Raw genomic sequence first — 15,328 nt, forward strand, 5'->3', positions numbered from 1 at the left:
TGAACAGGAGACTGACCAAACAAGGCTATTTTATATGAAGGGCTATTTATAAATTAATATTAACCAGAATTTACCTCAATCACTGTGTTACTTGGGCAAGACAACATGCCAAGCTATACTCAGGACATTGATGACATTTCATTTTTTTCAGAAGAGTTCTGTTTCTGGTTTATTAAAGCTGATGGTAGGCTTCTTGTTTGTCATTTGGGTGTCATTTTTCCACAGGGAACATAGATGAAGTGGTTCAATGGATGTCTGGGCAGCTATTTATTATGGTGAAGAAACTTCTCTTCATGCCCTCTAAGGAAATGTTAATGGTATCTCCTACAGACACCACATGTATATAATATTTTCCCAAATACTAGAGCAAAGCTTGGCAACAGTTTTGCCTTTCTGGATGGCAATGCCACTTCCCACAGTGTATGTATTGTACAGATTTATATTGACCAGGAAGATGATACAAGATTGCCATGGCTAGCAAAGTGTATAGATTGTAATTTCACTTAGAATTGTCAACCAAAACTGAACCAGAAATTTGATAATCACGATATTAAATGAGCCAATAGCTGAGTTGCAGGATCTTCTGGTCACAAGTTTGGATGAAGTCACGGTGAATTGCATTAATAACCTCATTATATATAGCATGACACATCGCCTTGTAGAGATTATAAGAGTACAAAGAGGACCAACCAAGTACTGGAAACTTACTTTTTGGCCATTTATAATAACTTGGAGTTATATTTCATCATTTTTTTGTGTTTTGGTAAAGTTTTGTTGTGATAGATTAAATGCTGAATTACACATCTATAGGTTATGATAAAAAAATGTTTGCTGTTCTAAATAAATCGTTCATGTTTTATAGAATTTGTCTCATTATACAAATTATATATGTAGATGTTTAATATGACAAACATTTCTCAGTTTAACAGTTCTAAGTGTATTTGTTTTCCGTTTTACTAATAAAGATTGTATTGATTATAAAACGTGCAAACATTTGTGTAGTTGCAAATAGTTCGGGTTGAATACTATATGAATTATGTTTTCCTTTTGACAAGTTTTTTTTTCTATTAATTCCCACATTCATAAACTTTGGTATTCAAGTCTTTGTTTTGGTACTATTGAAACTGTAAACTATTCCATTATCTTAGTTGTAAATAAGTGTATTTAAGTTTGTTTATTTCCAGGTGGTTAGGGGTGCTTTACTTTCAAACTGAGTGTTGCAGGTCCAAATACCCGTCACATCAAACACGCTCGCCCTTTCAGCCCTTCCTTAGGAGGTGCTAGAAGCATGAGTTTAAAAAAAAAAAATCTTCAATTTTGTTTTAAGATTAGATTATTTGTTTGGAGTTAAGCACAAAACTACACATAGGACTATCTGTGATCTGCTCACCATAGGTATCGAAACGCGGTTTCTAGCTTTGTAAGTCCGCACACACACACCGCTGTGCCACTGAGGGACTCTTCTGTTTAGAATTTCAGTACACGAATAATTAAGATATGGTCATTACGTATAACCTTCCAAACTGAAAATAAAAAAAATTAAAGAATTAAAAAAAAGAAGCATATTTTGTATCTTCTCCATGTGCTTCTATGGTGATCTATCATGAGTCTAATGCTTGCAGACTTAATTATTTAAATAAATACATTGTACTTTACCTGTAACGGCATGATCTTTGAGTTTGATTACTCTTATAGGTGATACACTACTAAATATGAATATTATTTTACAACAAGAAAATAACGTTGCTAAAATGAAATTTGAACATTTTCCCTTTACCTAACCATCATTAATTAGTCGTGAAGATGAGAAGTGCTTATTTTAAAACCTACTTTGAAAGCAGCATGTTGATTAACCATTTATCAGTTATGACAGGTTTCTTGTCACTGGTTCCTAGTTCGACACATATTTTTTCTCTCTAACTCCATAACGATTCTCAGCTGATTTTGTAGCCAGGCAGCACACGAATAAATTGATGAAATGCGAGTAATGCAAAGTTGCTTTCTTTTATGTTTATTTACTCTTTAAGGTCAAGGAGGATTTGAGTTTTTGTCGCTTTTTTGGGTCGATTTCACGTATCTTTTGTGTGCAACTTTACTCTTGTAAGGCACTTGTAATTGTAATAATTATTACATAAAGGGAAATATTACTCTGTTCAGGATATTGTTAATATAGCATAAATTATGAATTACATTATACATGAGATTGAAAATGCGTTGCCGTTAAGGATGTCAACATGTAAGATACAATATGGAAGCAACATTAATACCAGCAGACACTCTCGTTAGGAACTGGATTATGTAAAATGAGTTTTGGGAATGAGAATAGCTGGATAAAGAAAGGGAGCGTATTTCTTATTTTTAGTAATTTATGTTATTTTTCATTCCCATCAGGGAAAGGAAAGAAGCAGTCACACAATGACAGTTACAGAAGGACGAATATTCAAGAATGGTATATAAAAGGCAAAAAAAAGAGCAGTGCCGAAGAGCAAGGTAGTTAAAATTGATGTGACAATATGGAGATACCAGAATAGCCAAACAAATAGAAACAGAAAAGAGAGACATCGCATTTATCAAAATAACTAAGGAGAACGAAGAGAAGTGCTTGACAAAAAAAGGCTGTAAAACAAAAATGGGAACAGTTCTACCAGAAGTTAATTAACACTTTGAAAATGAGGAAAATAATTGAAGGTGATACCACCAATAGCAGTTTAAATACTAGATGTAAGTAGAGTGGAATTAAAATAATAAATCAGAAAAATTAAGAAGGCAAGGTGGGAGGTTTATCAAATATTGAAATGGTCAAGGGACTAAGTGATGAGGAAGTTGAATGCGCATAAACCCTTTTGAAGAACATCTGGAGGGAAGAGTGAATACCTGAAAACGACTAGAACACTTATTGATATTCACATCTAAGCAGAAAGGAGATTTTTTTAAGGGTGAAACTGTAAATGATTAAAACTGGTGTAGCACTTGCTGAAAGTGAAATAAAAAGCTCTGAAAAGAACAATAAGGGAAATCGTAGACACTTAATAAATACAGTTTTGATATAGGCCTGGAATAGGAACAATAGATGCAGTCTCAATTTTGCGACAGTTGCAGTAGAGGTACCTTGAAGGGATTATAAACGAAGTTAAAGTATGGCAGAAGTGTTTGTAAAAAAAATACCTAAAAGTGAATTTTAGAAAAACGGAAATTTTGGTGAGCAGAAGGAGTAGACAGTCAATCTGATGTTAACGGGGTTGGTAGAATAACGGGAAGCCACCGGGCTTGGTAGAAAGCTTCATTAACGGGAAGCCACCGGGGTTGGTAGAAAGCTTCAGGCGAACGAGGATGTGAGAAAGCTGTTGAAGACAGAATCCTGGTTGATTGGAATAAACTTTCATTCATGACAAAAGTGTGCTATGGGTCCTAAAATCCAAATTGTATAAAATCGTCACTTCTTTATGGAGCCGAGACTTAGACTCTGAAGAAGAAGAAAAAAGACAAAAACAGAAACGAGAATGTTGCTGAAAGGGAAGAGAACAAATAAGGAAAATGAGTTAATGTGAATGACAAGAGAAGCGAGTAATGAGAAGAGAACAACCAATAAGGAAAGTACTAGAGCAGCCAGTAGCCGACAAAAGAAGATAATAAAGTTGGAATTAAAGAAAAGATTAATGACAAAGGATTTTTAGTTATGTTACAAATGGACACCCCTTGTAAGAATGAAATTTTGCCATGGCTGTATAAGATTGCTTATAATATTGCATATCTGGTAACAATTTGATTATCTTTCTTTTGTTCTTTTATCGAAATATGTATTAATGAAGGCACAGTTACATTTGATAACAAAATAATTCTAAGTAATTCTGAGTGAAAGTAAAGAAAAATGTTCATCAATACGTCAGCCACATTATATCTGTTACTTCCAATACTGACGAATCCTTTCGCACAGTGCCATGGCTTTTCAGGCCGTCTTGGATACAATAGACATAGAATCATATGGGACGTTATTTATATTAGCAAACTGCTTGACAACAACTTTTACAACGAAAACGACATTAAGATAGTAAAGCGTAAAATTTCATCAGTTTCATTGATGTCATAGAACACGTTTATAGCAAATCTCTTCTTGTCAGAATCTAAGCAAATCCCAATCATAACGAAAATTCTGAAATGCTTCAAAAGATTATTACTGTAAGAGCATAATTAGACAGATGACCACTCACAATAACCTGTTCCCGGTGGGGCAGTGGATAGATACAGATTATTAAAAAATAAATACCTTTTTTACTTTCACACTAGCTGTAAATAGTAGTTCTAGTCAATCCAAGCTATTAGATATGTCCCCCATTGGCAGAGCTGTATGTCTGCAAACTCACACCGCTAGAAACTGGGTTTCGATACCTGTGGTAGGCAGATCACAGATAGCCCATTTTGTAGCTTTGAGCTTAATTCCAAACAATCGATCGATTAGATTTGGATTTCTATACATTTAATATACATTCTTAAAATAATTGTTTTCAGCATCCACGCAATTAACCCGAATGTCAGACCTTTCAGTGCCATTAGTTGAAATTCGTTTTTTCAGAATATACTGTATGAAATACTTTCTAGTTCATTACGTTATAACCATGACGACAACAGTGAATGGTTTTATTATTTAATCCAACTTGACGAAAAAAAGTTTAAATCACATTTGACATATTTTATAAGTAGAATTAGAAAAGGGTTTCCCACCATGGGCTCAGTGATACGTCTGCGGACTTATAAACATCGGGTTTCAATCCCTTTTTAGAGATAGCATATATAATGATTTGTGTATCATTGTGCTTGACTACAAGCGAAAAAACATTTTAATATTTAGCATGGGCCAACTTTTCAAAATGCCAAGAAACATGTACATCATTAAAGGCAGAAACTATGTGATCTGGTAGTTGTCAAATGCCTATTTTGTTATCATCACTTACAACACTATTATTAATATTATTACAGAAATCGGAATTTCTTGTCCGTTATTCGTCATGGAGAAGAAAGAAATGATGAAGTTAACAGGAAAAACAGTATTCGGGTAAGTCAATTATATTCGACTTTCACAATAAGAATATTAGCTACGTTTTGAACATCCTGGGAGAATGTGAAACCTTAGGTTTTGACTGTTTTGGAAGGATGTTAATATATTTTATCGTTTACTTTACGCGCAATTTTACCAAATAAAATTACGTCTACGTAAGTTAGACTGTGTAAAAAAAAAAGCCAGGGTTTACCTGTATAAGATAATTCCTGCAAAAAAGCGTATCTTAGATGCATCGCGTGAAAATGATAGTGTATAGGACATTCCAGCAAAGGGCATGATAATTACTACAAATGTTTTGCGGGTAGCAGCTAGTATATATATTAATGTTTCACTAAGAATCGACACACACACATTAGAACTTCAATCTATTAAGCTTTGTCAACATTTTAACATAACATAAAATATACGTAAACCAAAAATTTAATCAAGGAAAACTTATAGGGGTTGGTCAACTGTACACACGATACAGTAAACAAAAAAACAAATCATGTCTAACGACACGATAAAGTAAACATTCAAAACACGTCGTACCTAACTAATGTTGTACAAATGTTAAGAATACTTCATGTTTACTAACGTACTAAACAGATAGAAAATATAATACCTAATTAACTTGTTATTGCAGTCATTTGCAATTCATCGTGTCTAAAATGTAATATTAAACATTTAAAACCCAGATCATTTAAATCCCGATACAGAATATATAGAGAGAATAGTATATATATATATATATATATAATTAACATTTTACGGTAAACGTTCAAACTATAGCATGTTTAATTTGCATGATAGAATGTACTTTAGGATAAAACATATCAAACCAAATTGTTACAACAAACATTTTGAACAATAAGAATGCAGGTTATGTAACTGATATGTTATGGTGCATGGCAAACTAAAATACTAGAGTAAAGGCATAGTTCACATGTTATAATAAACATTTAGAAGCCATCATGTGTAACTGGTTTGTTATAGTGAACATTTAAATGTATGATACAATATTATGCCAAAATGTTTGCATACTGTTCTGTATTGATGTTATTGTCTGTATGTATGTTACAATGCAAATGCCAGAGTAGTAACAAAGACCGTAACATATGATCGCATTAACATGTACGAGTTGTTATTATGGTATGTATAAGATGTTTTGAGCATTTGTACGCTAAAACACACACAACTAAACATAATGTTTAGCTGCATCTTGGATGTTTCATCCTCTAAGACAAATTAAACATATTAAAAACATTTAAAGCCAACACATATGTGTCAAGTTTCCTTTCAAACTCACTCACATTTACTACTTCCAAACCATCAGAAGGCAACTCATACAATAGGCCAATCACTCTATTTCAGAAATAAAATTGTCTTAGCTGAAGATAGTTTCTACCTTGCCTAAATCTATATTTGTATTCCCTAATTCTATAATTCTCTCTTTTAAGTATGAAAAATGTTGATGCATTAGCATTATCATCATCACAATCATAAACATTTCCATCAGATTATCTCTAACTCTTCTTTTTCCAAGAGAAAACAGTTTTAAGGATCTTATTGTCTCCTCATATGACAACTCTTCTATCCCAGGTACGATTTTGGGGTTAACAGTTTCCACTGAGCCCTTTCCAATAATTCGATGTTTTCTTAAGGTAAAAATACCAAGGCTGAACACAATACTCCAAATGTAGTTTAACCAGAAACCTACACAATGCAATTATAAATTATTTATATTTGTATTCAGTACTTCTGTATACACAATCTAAAATTCTATTTGCTGTACCACTAGTAACAGCACACTGCTTGGATGGCTTAAGAGAATGATCAGTCTTTACACCAAGATCCTTTTCTTTCACGTCACTATTAAGGTTATTCCCATCCAAATTATACTTTAATTCAAATTAAGATAATCCACATACAATATCTTGCATTTATCATAATTAAAACCCATCTACCATTTATTTGCCTAACTCACTAAATGATCTAAATCGTTTTATAAAGCAGCAGCATCTCCTTTAAACCCAGCAACACCCAAGACTTTGATATCATCAGTACAGTTAAGTAATTTATTGATTATTCATTTATCTTTGTTATTAACTAAATCAAAAAGAGCAATGGTTCTAAGAGTCTTGAGGTACACTATTTGCAACATCAATCCAGTTTGACTGAACTCCATTTATAATAACCCTCTGCATTCTTTCACCAAACCTCTCTTCTATTCAATTAGTTAACTTATCAGCTCACACCTACAGAGATAAGTTTCTTTACAAGCCGTTTTTTGTAGCACTTTGTCAAATGTTTTCTGAAAATCCGAATACACCTTACCCTCATATGCATAATCAGTAACCTTTTCAAAGAATGTCAAATGATGTTTAAGGCAATATTTCCCTCAGTGAAACTATGTTGACTATTCCATAAAATTCTAAACTTTGTTAATTGGCTTTGCAAAGTATCTTTTATTAGACTTTCCAAATCCTTTCCTACAACTGATGTAAGGCTAATAGGCCTACAATTAATTAGACAGCTTCTATTACTTCCCTTGAAAATAGGAATGACATGAGTTAATTTCCAATCACAGATTGGTACTTGTCCACTATTCAAGGACTTACAACAAATTGTGGCAAGTGGCTCACATATTCAATCCTTCGCCTCCTTTAAAACCCTTGAGGAAATATTGTCTGGCCCAGAAGCCTTATAATTATTTAAACTTCCCAATTTTATTTTAACAAGCTCAGAATTTATGCAGTTTTCTCATTCAACTTTATTTTCATTTATCAATTACTCAATATGAGGAATACTGCTCAAGTCTTCATTAGTAACAACTGAAGAAAGAACAGAATTTAATATCCTACTCATTCAAAAACATCAGATACAAGCCTTCATTTGTCATCCCTTGAAGATTCTATCCAAATACTAACATTTTGGCTACCCCTAATGTAAGAAAAAATATTACTGTTAATTTTTTATGTTTTAGACAAATTTGTTTCATACATCAATTGAATGTCCCAATTTCCTGTTTTACCAACTTTCTATAGGCCCGGCATGGCCAAGCGTGTTAAGGCTTGCGACTCGTAATCTGAGGATCGCGGGTTCGCATCCCCGTCGCGCCAAATATGTTCGCCCTTTCAGCCGTAGGGGCGTTATAATGTGACGGTCAATCCCACTATTCGTCTGTAAAAGAGTAGCCCAAGAGTTGGCGATGGGTGGTGATGACTAGTTGCCTTCCCTCTAGTCTTACACTGCTAAAAGTAGTTTTGTGCGAAATTCAAAAACAAACCATCTTTGTATATACTCAGTGATATTTTATATTTTCTATAATACCAGTCAATTTAAATTTCTTAAATTTGTGATGCTTTTCCTTAATTTCATTTCTTGTAACCTTCGTAAGCCAACCTGTTTTTCTTTACATGTAGCTATCCTTTTTTCTTTAAGGAATATATTTGTTTTAAATATTCAAAAATGTTTCTTTAAAAACATTCCACTTTTGATCAGTGTCTCCAAATAACTCAATTGCCCAATCCACAACAGATGCCATTTGTTACGTCCCCTCATTTTTTTTTAAATTTAAAATCCAAATAACGTTTTTTTTTTTCAATTTCTATATACAGCAATGATCACTTGCAGCTAGGTGTTCTACAATTTCTTCCCTTTCAACCATTTCTGTATTAGAAGTTAATAATAAATATAAAATAGCATTATTTCTAGTAGGTTTCTTCATCGATTAGTGAAGAAATACATCTTGAACAGTTTCCAGAAACTTTTATCCATCGTGGTTTGATTTTAGCTTTTCCCAATCAGTATGTCTAAAATTGAAATCACCTATAATTATGACTAAATTAACAGCTGAAATATTAACCTCACTGTAAAGTTTCGTCCTAATTTCATTAGTTTAATCTGATGGTGTGCGACAAATTCATACTAAAAGCTTTGTACATAACACAATTTTTTTTCCCAAAATATTTGCCTACTGTTCTAAATTAATGTTATTTTCTACGTTTATGGAGTAGTTATTATATAAATGCCACAATAGTAACAAAGAAGGTAAGGTTGGATTTTACAAATATGTATGAATTGTTATTCTAATCTTTAAGATGTGTTGAGCACCTGTTTGTGAAAATACACATATGCATCTGTTTTATATAAAAGGATGCGTTTTTGGTATAATCTTTTTCGAAACAGATCAACGTTTCTCTGTACTTGATGTAGAGTCAAGAATCATGTCTCGTCATGGTTCAGAGGTGAGAATCTATGTGAAAATAAGAAAAGATTTAGCTCCATCCTCTATGAGGGGATGTACAACAGCTATACCAGAGTTTAATGAGCACTATACTTAATCATAAGCATCAGACATAAAAGTCACAACACGTGTTAAGGATGTCCAATACCAGCACTCAGTCGACTACAGTTTCATAATACGAGCTGACTGATTGTGAAGAACCACACCTGAGCCACCTATTTACAATAATTCAAGGTCAAATGATGCGATGATTTGCGCATACCACTAATTAACACATATCAGGTACGTGAGTGGGGCCCGGCATGGCCAGGTGGTTAAGGCACTCGACTCGTAATCCGAGGATCGCAGGTTCGAATCCCCGTCACACCAAACACTCTCGCCCTTTCAGTCGTGGGGGCGTTATAATGTGACGGTCAATCCCTCTATTCGTTGGTAAAAGAGTAACCCAAGAGTTGGCGGTGGGTGGTGATGACTAGCTGCCTTCCCTCTAGTCTTACACTGCTAAATTAGGGACGGCTAGCACATATAGCCCTCGAGTAGCTTTGCGCAAAATTGAAAACAAACCAAACGTGAGTGGGTGTTCTGACCCCATGGAATGTAAACTACATACAGAACCTTCTCTGGGCATCCACTTTCCACCTACAGGAATCCACACAAGGGAGAAAGTTTTATATAAGACGAGAGAAATGGGAGAAAATCAACGATGAGAATTCACCTTCTGTCAGTAGAAGAAAGAAAACGATGATAGCATATGAAGGCACATGGAAAATAGGACAATGATAGTGACGGGGATTCACCGTCCAACAAAAGGAAACAGAAAAGTACAACAATACAAAAAACGCATGAGAGCTAGGTAAGAGGCAGCGATGGAGATTTACCATCAATCAAGGGGCTACTAATTTGTAAAATGAAAATCAACCCAATAGAACTACATAGAACAAATGAAAATAATAAAGATTTTGTAGTGTTTAAGAACTATTTTTTGTTCAGAGTAGTATGAACTCCACTAAGAATTATATTATTACTTTGATTTTAAATAAGTTCTGATTATTGTCGTTGCATTCTATTGTTCACAGACATTGTGACAAGTAAATTTATATACAAACTTCCATTGGGTTTACTAATTGCAGTAACTAAATACAGAGAAAATATATAGTTAAATATTACCCTTCATCTTAATGAACTTATATACTTTCAACAGCAAAATCATGAACTATTGTACTGGTTCGTAACAGGGATCACCCATTTGTTCTCCTTTGTTATTATTTAATATTCTTCCACCAACCTACAACAAAACTAGCTGTGAGTATTATAATAAAATCTGAGAAGCATTACCAAATGCATCATTGCGCATCGTGTACAATAGCTTTTATATTTATCTGACTACGAGGCAAGTAACAGTGACTATGTAACAGTTGACACCCAATCATTTTAATGTAGTCTGTGGTTTATAGTACGTTTGCCTCATAATCTGTTATATGACTGTGGATGTAATTTAACGTTTATATGGCGGGCATGATAAAGGTATCATAGCGATTATTAAAGTATTATTGCAACTGTATACTTGTCGCGTATCCTTTGCTTAGGTATAGGGTCCATGCTCTTTCGGACATGACGCTACTGACAGGATCACAGTATTTTCAACTTTATCCGTTTTACAATAACGCCTAGGCTGTGCCCCTCAATAAAAAATGTTAAGTCATAGTTTAAAAAACAGCATCAAACTAAAGTTCGAGCACTGGATCAGCAATCAAAGTGATGGCTGATGGTAAGTTTCGAATTATGGCCATACTGCGTGATTGCGAATGTTATAGATACTGAAGTTAAAGTAGCCATTCTTGAAACTGACTGTAAGGAATACAATAATAGTTCAAGCATGAGATGACGATTCTAGGTGAAACTGGGGCAGAAATTTTGTATCTATATATTTTATTTAGAAAATATTTAGTTTCAGACAAAGTACACATGAGCGACTGCTCACCTGAGTTTAGACTCGTCACAGTGGACGAGGGTCGTGGAAGTGTCACGACCTAAAGTTTATCAGATATGGAAAGGGAAGGTATATCGTTATAATCAATTCATAATTGCTAATAACTCGTTTTTGACCTTATATCATACGAATCATACTTGTAGCACCGCTATCAATGATAACATTATTGTAATGATATCAGGAGAAATAGTAATCCAATCTACATGAAGCAAATCTAAAAATGCCAATGTTTCCCGAGATAACATCATACACTAATTACGTATTTCATTAAACTAAATTGTTTCAAATGAGATAGTACTGCTATTATACAAATTTATATCTACGATGAAAAAGAAAGAAACTCAATAAATAAGATTATTAAAAAGTGTTAAATTAAAAATTAGAACAGGGATTTTCATAAGATCACAGAAACAAGATAGGAAGCTTAAAGTGAAAATGCTTTTGTTTGTTTTGTTTTTGAATTTCGCGCAAAGCTACTCGAGGGCTATCTGCGCTAGCTGTCCCTAATTTAGCGGTGAAGACAAGAGAGAAGGCAGCTAGTCACCACCACCAACTCTTGGGTTACTCTTTTAACAACGAATAGTGGGATTGACGGTAACATTATAACGCCCCTACGGCTAAAAGGCCGAGCCCTAGTAAAAATGCAATAAAAAAAAACGGTAAAAATTCTTATTTTTAACTCCATGTCTAAAAGCTGTAGCTACTAACGGTATTTAATGTTTTCCATATATTCTTCAATCTTCTGTTGAAGTATTAACATTTTTGGATTGAAATAGTAGCATGGCTCCAGACCCTCGTATGCTTTGTATGCTGATTGTACTCTACAAAATATATGTTGATTTTTTTATCTCACAAATTAGTACACAATATCAAACATTTTCCGTAGGGACCTGGACCTTAAACTTGTTGGTTTACTTTTTGCGATTGCATTTTCACTTTAATCTACCTTTGTTGTTTCTATAATTTTTGAAGATACCTATCCCCCCATTTTAAATTAACTATTTTAATAATATTGTTAATGTGTGTTTTCTTATAGTAAAGCCACATTGGGCTATCTGCTGAGCCCACCGAGGGGAATCATAACGCTGATTTTAACGACTTACTGCTGTACCAGAGAGGGACGATATTGTTAATATAAGTTTCACACCAGTAAGCGGATGACCCTGGGAACTACTTTGTTCACTCATTAAAGTGAAGAAGTCACGTACTTTAACACAGTACTACTGCACATGGCCTAGAAAAACAATTCAGTAATGCCTATCATTTATTTCAATTACTCGACCAGAAATAACAGTAGCTTCTGCCATCCTGTTTAGAGTTAACTTCTGCAGAAAGCAATATCATGTTCAGGGTTAGTTCCAGCAGACAGCCGTATCCTGTTGAGAGTATCGATAGAAATCAGTAACAATTCTTTGCCCCTTTACTCCGAAAATAATCAGTAGAGCAGTGAATGTAATGGATAAAACAATCAAAAACATTATTTAAATTACCATCACTTCGAGCAAGCTGGTATATGAAAGACACAGTATCATTGCTTTGATAGTTTTTAACTGATTTCGCACATAAAAGACTAGCTGGTTACAATACTTCCATTTTTATTGGTTCTGTACTAATCTCTAATACAAAATACTAGATGGTTGTAGCATCATCACTTTAATTGGTCTCGACTATATTGATATAGGAAAAGTAGCTTATCACAAAAAATGGTTCTTGCTTATTGATTGTTCTAGATGGTGAGTAAAATATCTACCGTTCTTATAAAACTACCTTGACAATGATAATGTTTATTGAAGGTATGTATTTTGTCAGTATGTAAAATGATTTATTTTACCTTAAAATAAATTTGTCAATTATAGTCTTTACCAAAGTGTTGCTCTTGATAATACCCACAATTATTAGTTTAGTTTTGTCTAAACCTAACCAGTAAAAACAAATCTTGCTGGAAGCAGCTTTCTTAGGAAAACGTAGATTAATTTACTTTCTTCAGAAAACACACTTGTCAGATAAAGTACTATCATAAAGTATTTTACTTTAGAATATTTAAAATGATCCATATTGTCTTAAAATTATCAATACCAGTGCTTAACGAAAGCTCTTTTCTTGTCGATAAAAAAAAAAAAAAAGATTTATTTTGTGACAACACTTATCAACCGTTAGGCTATTCACTCTTAGGCCCGGCATGGCCAGGTGGTTAAGGCGCTCGACTCGTAATCTGAGGGTCGCAGGTTCGAATCCCCGTCACACCAAACATGCTCGCCCTTTCCGCCGTGGGGGCGTTATAATGTGACGGTCAATCCCACTATTCGTTGGTAAAAAAGTAGCCCAAGAGTTGGCAGTGGGTGGTGATGACTAGCTGCCTTCCCTCTAGTCTTACACTGCTAAATTAGGGACGGCTAGCGGAGATAGCCCTCAATTAGCTTTGTGCGAAATTCAAAAAACAAAGCAACAATAAAGCTATTCACTCATACGACGGTTAATTTCAGCCGTTTTCTGACTTTTCTCTGAGCGTACTTCTCTTTCCATTGGCCCTACTTTTCTTTCTTTCCGCTCTTTTCGTTTTATCGGCTGTCTGGTCGTCTCTGTTTAGTTATCTCACTGAGGCGTTTTTGTAATATCCGTAGCCTTCACAGACCTACAGACTTCCAATAATCGTCTGCAGTTAGCTCTCTTATTATAATAAAAAAAACTACAATTACACAATCATGAAATATTAAATCACAAAGTAAATTAATTAAAACTGCCTACACTAAACAGCCGTTTATATCTGATAAAGTTATCAGTGATGAATAAAGAACTATAAATCAAAATCAGATATAAATAGCAGGTTACTAATAGTGCCTGCTGATGATATTGATCTTATAGATACATAAACAAATACAATTTTATTTTAAGGATAATTTGTTAATAACAGTATGAAGTTTCAGTATATTTTATGTTAACAGTATGACATTTTGGTACTGTTTATTTGAAGAAGAATGTATTAAGCATATTGAGAATAATAGGGTTCTATGTTACAAGTTTAGTTTCTAAATTATCATTCCTAAGAGATATGATTGTGATTTATTTTTAACGTTTCAGTTTGACCACCTATTGTAATATTCATAAATATATATTTCTTAATGTTACAGGATCCGATGTCTCATCGAATTATTGAGAAGAGAAGAAGAGATAGAATGAACAACTCTCTGGCTAACTTGAGGAAACTAATACCGACATGCTACATAAGAAAAGTATAAATTCAATCTTCTTCATGATTTAGTATTTTTTTATGTCGTTAAGATTCATGGGATTATTCATGTTTGATTTTAGAGTTCCACTTAAAGCTTACGAGTGCTTTTGGGCTATCTGCGCTAGCTAACTCCAATTGTGAAATGATAGACTAGAGGGAAAGCAGCTAGTTAACACAACTTATTGCCAACAAAAAAGTGGAATTGATCATAACATTATAACTCCCCCACGGCGAATAGATAATCAGGTAGTTCGAAGGTATACTGATAGTTGGAGACACAGACGGATACAGTTATTAATAAAGGTACGTAAACATGCTCCAACTCAGATAAGAAGTTGAGCGAGTAAAAACTATTAATATCTACTGTTTGTCAGCTGATTCGTATATTTAAAGTATTAACAAATATTTAAAAATGCCATTTCGATGAACAATCCCAGCCATCCCTAAACAGGCAGTATTACTGCCTACCTAATTAATTAGATATATTGGGTAATGGTAAAAGGTAGTTATGAACTGCAATCAAGATTTTAAAACAGTGAAACCAGTTAAAAGCTATTTTAATAAAATTGATAAAATAAGTGTTTTAGATCATAAGGTAAATAAAACTCCATGATGAATAATTTTCTTTTGCACAGGAATAATATGTAATGCAGAATAAATAATTTACTGAATAGTGATCTTATTTTTTTGGCATTGGAGTGCTAGGCAGTAGCTAATAAATACATCTTCAGTTCAGAAAATAGGGCCCAGCGTGGCCAGGTGGTTAAGACACTCAACTCGTACTCCGAGGATCGCGGGTTCGAATCCCCGTCACACCAAACATGC

At 33.8% G+C, this 15,328-nt stretch overlaps 1 protein-coding gene across 1 annotated transcript in view; it reads left to right on the top strand.

Moving 5' to 3' along the window:
• LOC143250528 (uncharacterized) overlaps window positions 1-15,328 on the top strand; it is a 62,939-nt gene that overhangs the window by 9,450 nt on the left and 38,161 nt on the right. Inside the window, exons 2-3 of the mRNA XM_076501201.1 lie at window positions 4,975-5,050; window positions 14,403-14,504. Of these exons, the coding sequence (XP_076357316.1) occupies window positions 4,975-5,050; window positions 14,403-14,504 (178 nt within the window). The remainder of the gene's footprint in view (window positions 1-4,974; window positions 5,051-14,402; window positions 14,505-15,328) is intronic.

Source organism: Tachypleus tridentatus, chromosome 5 (assembly GCF_004210375.1).
Source record: "Tachypleus tridentatus isolate NWPU-2018 chromosome 5, ASM421037v1, whole genome shotgun sequence".
Classification (NCBI taxonomy): Eukaryota; Metazoa; Arthropoda; class Merostomata; order Xiphosura; family Limulidae; genus Tachypleus; species Tachypleus tridentatus.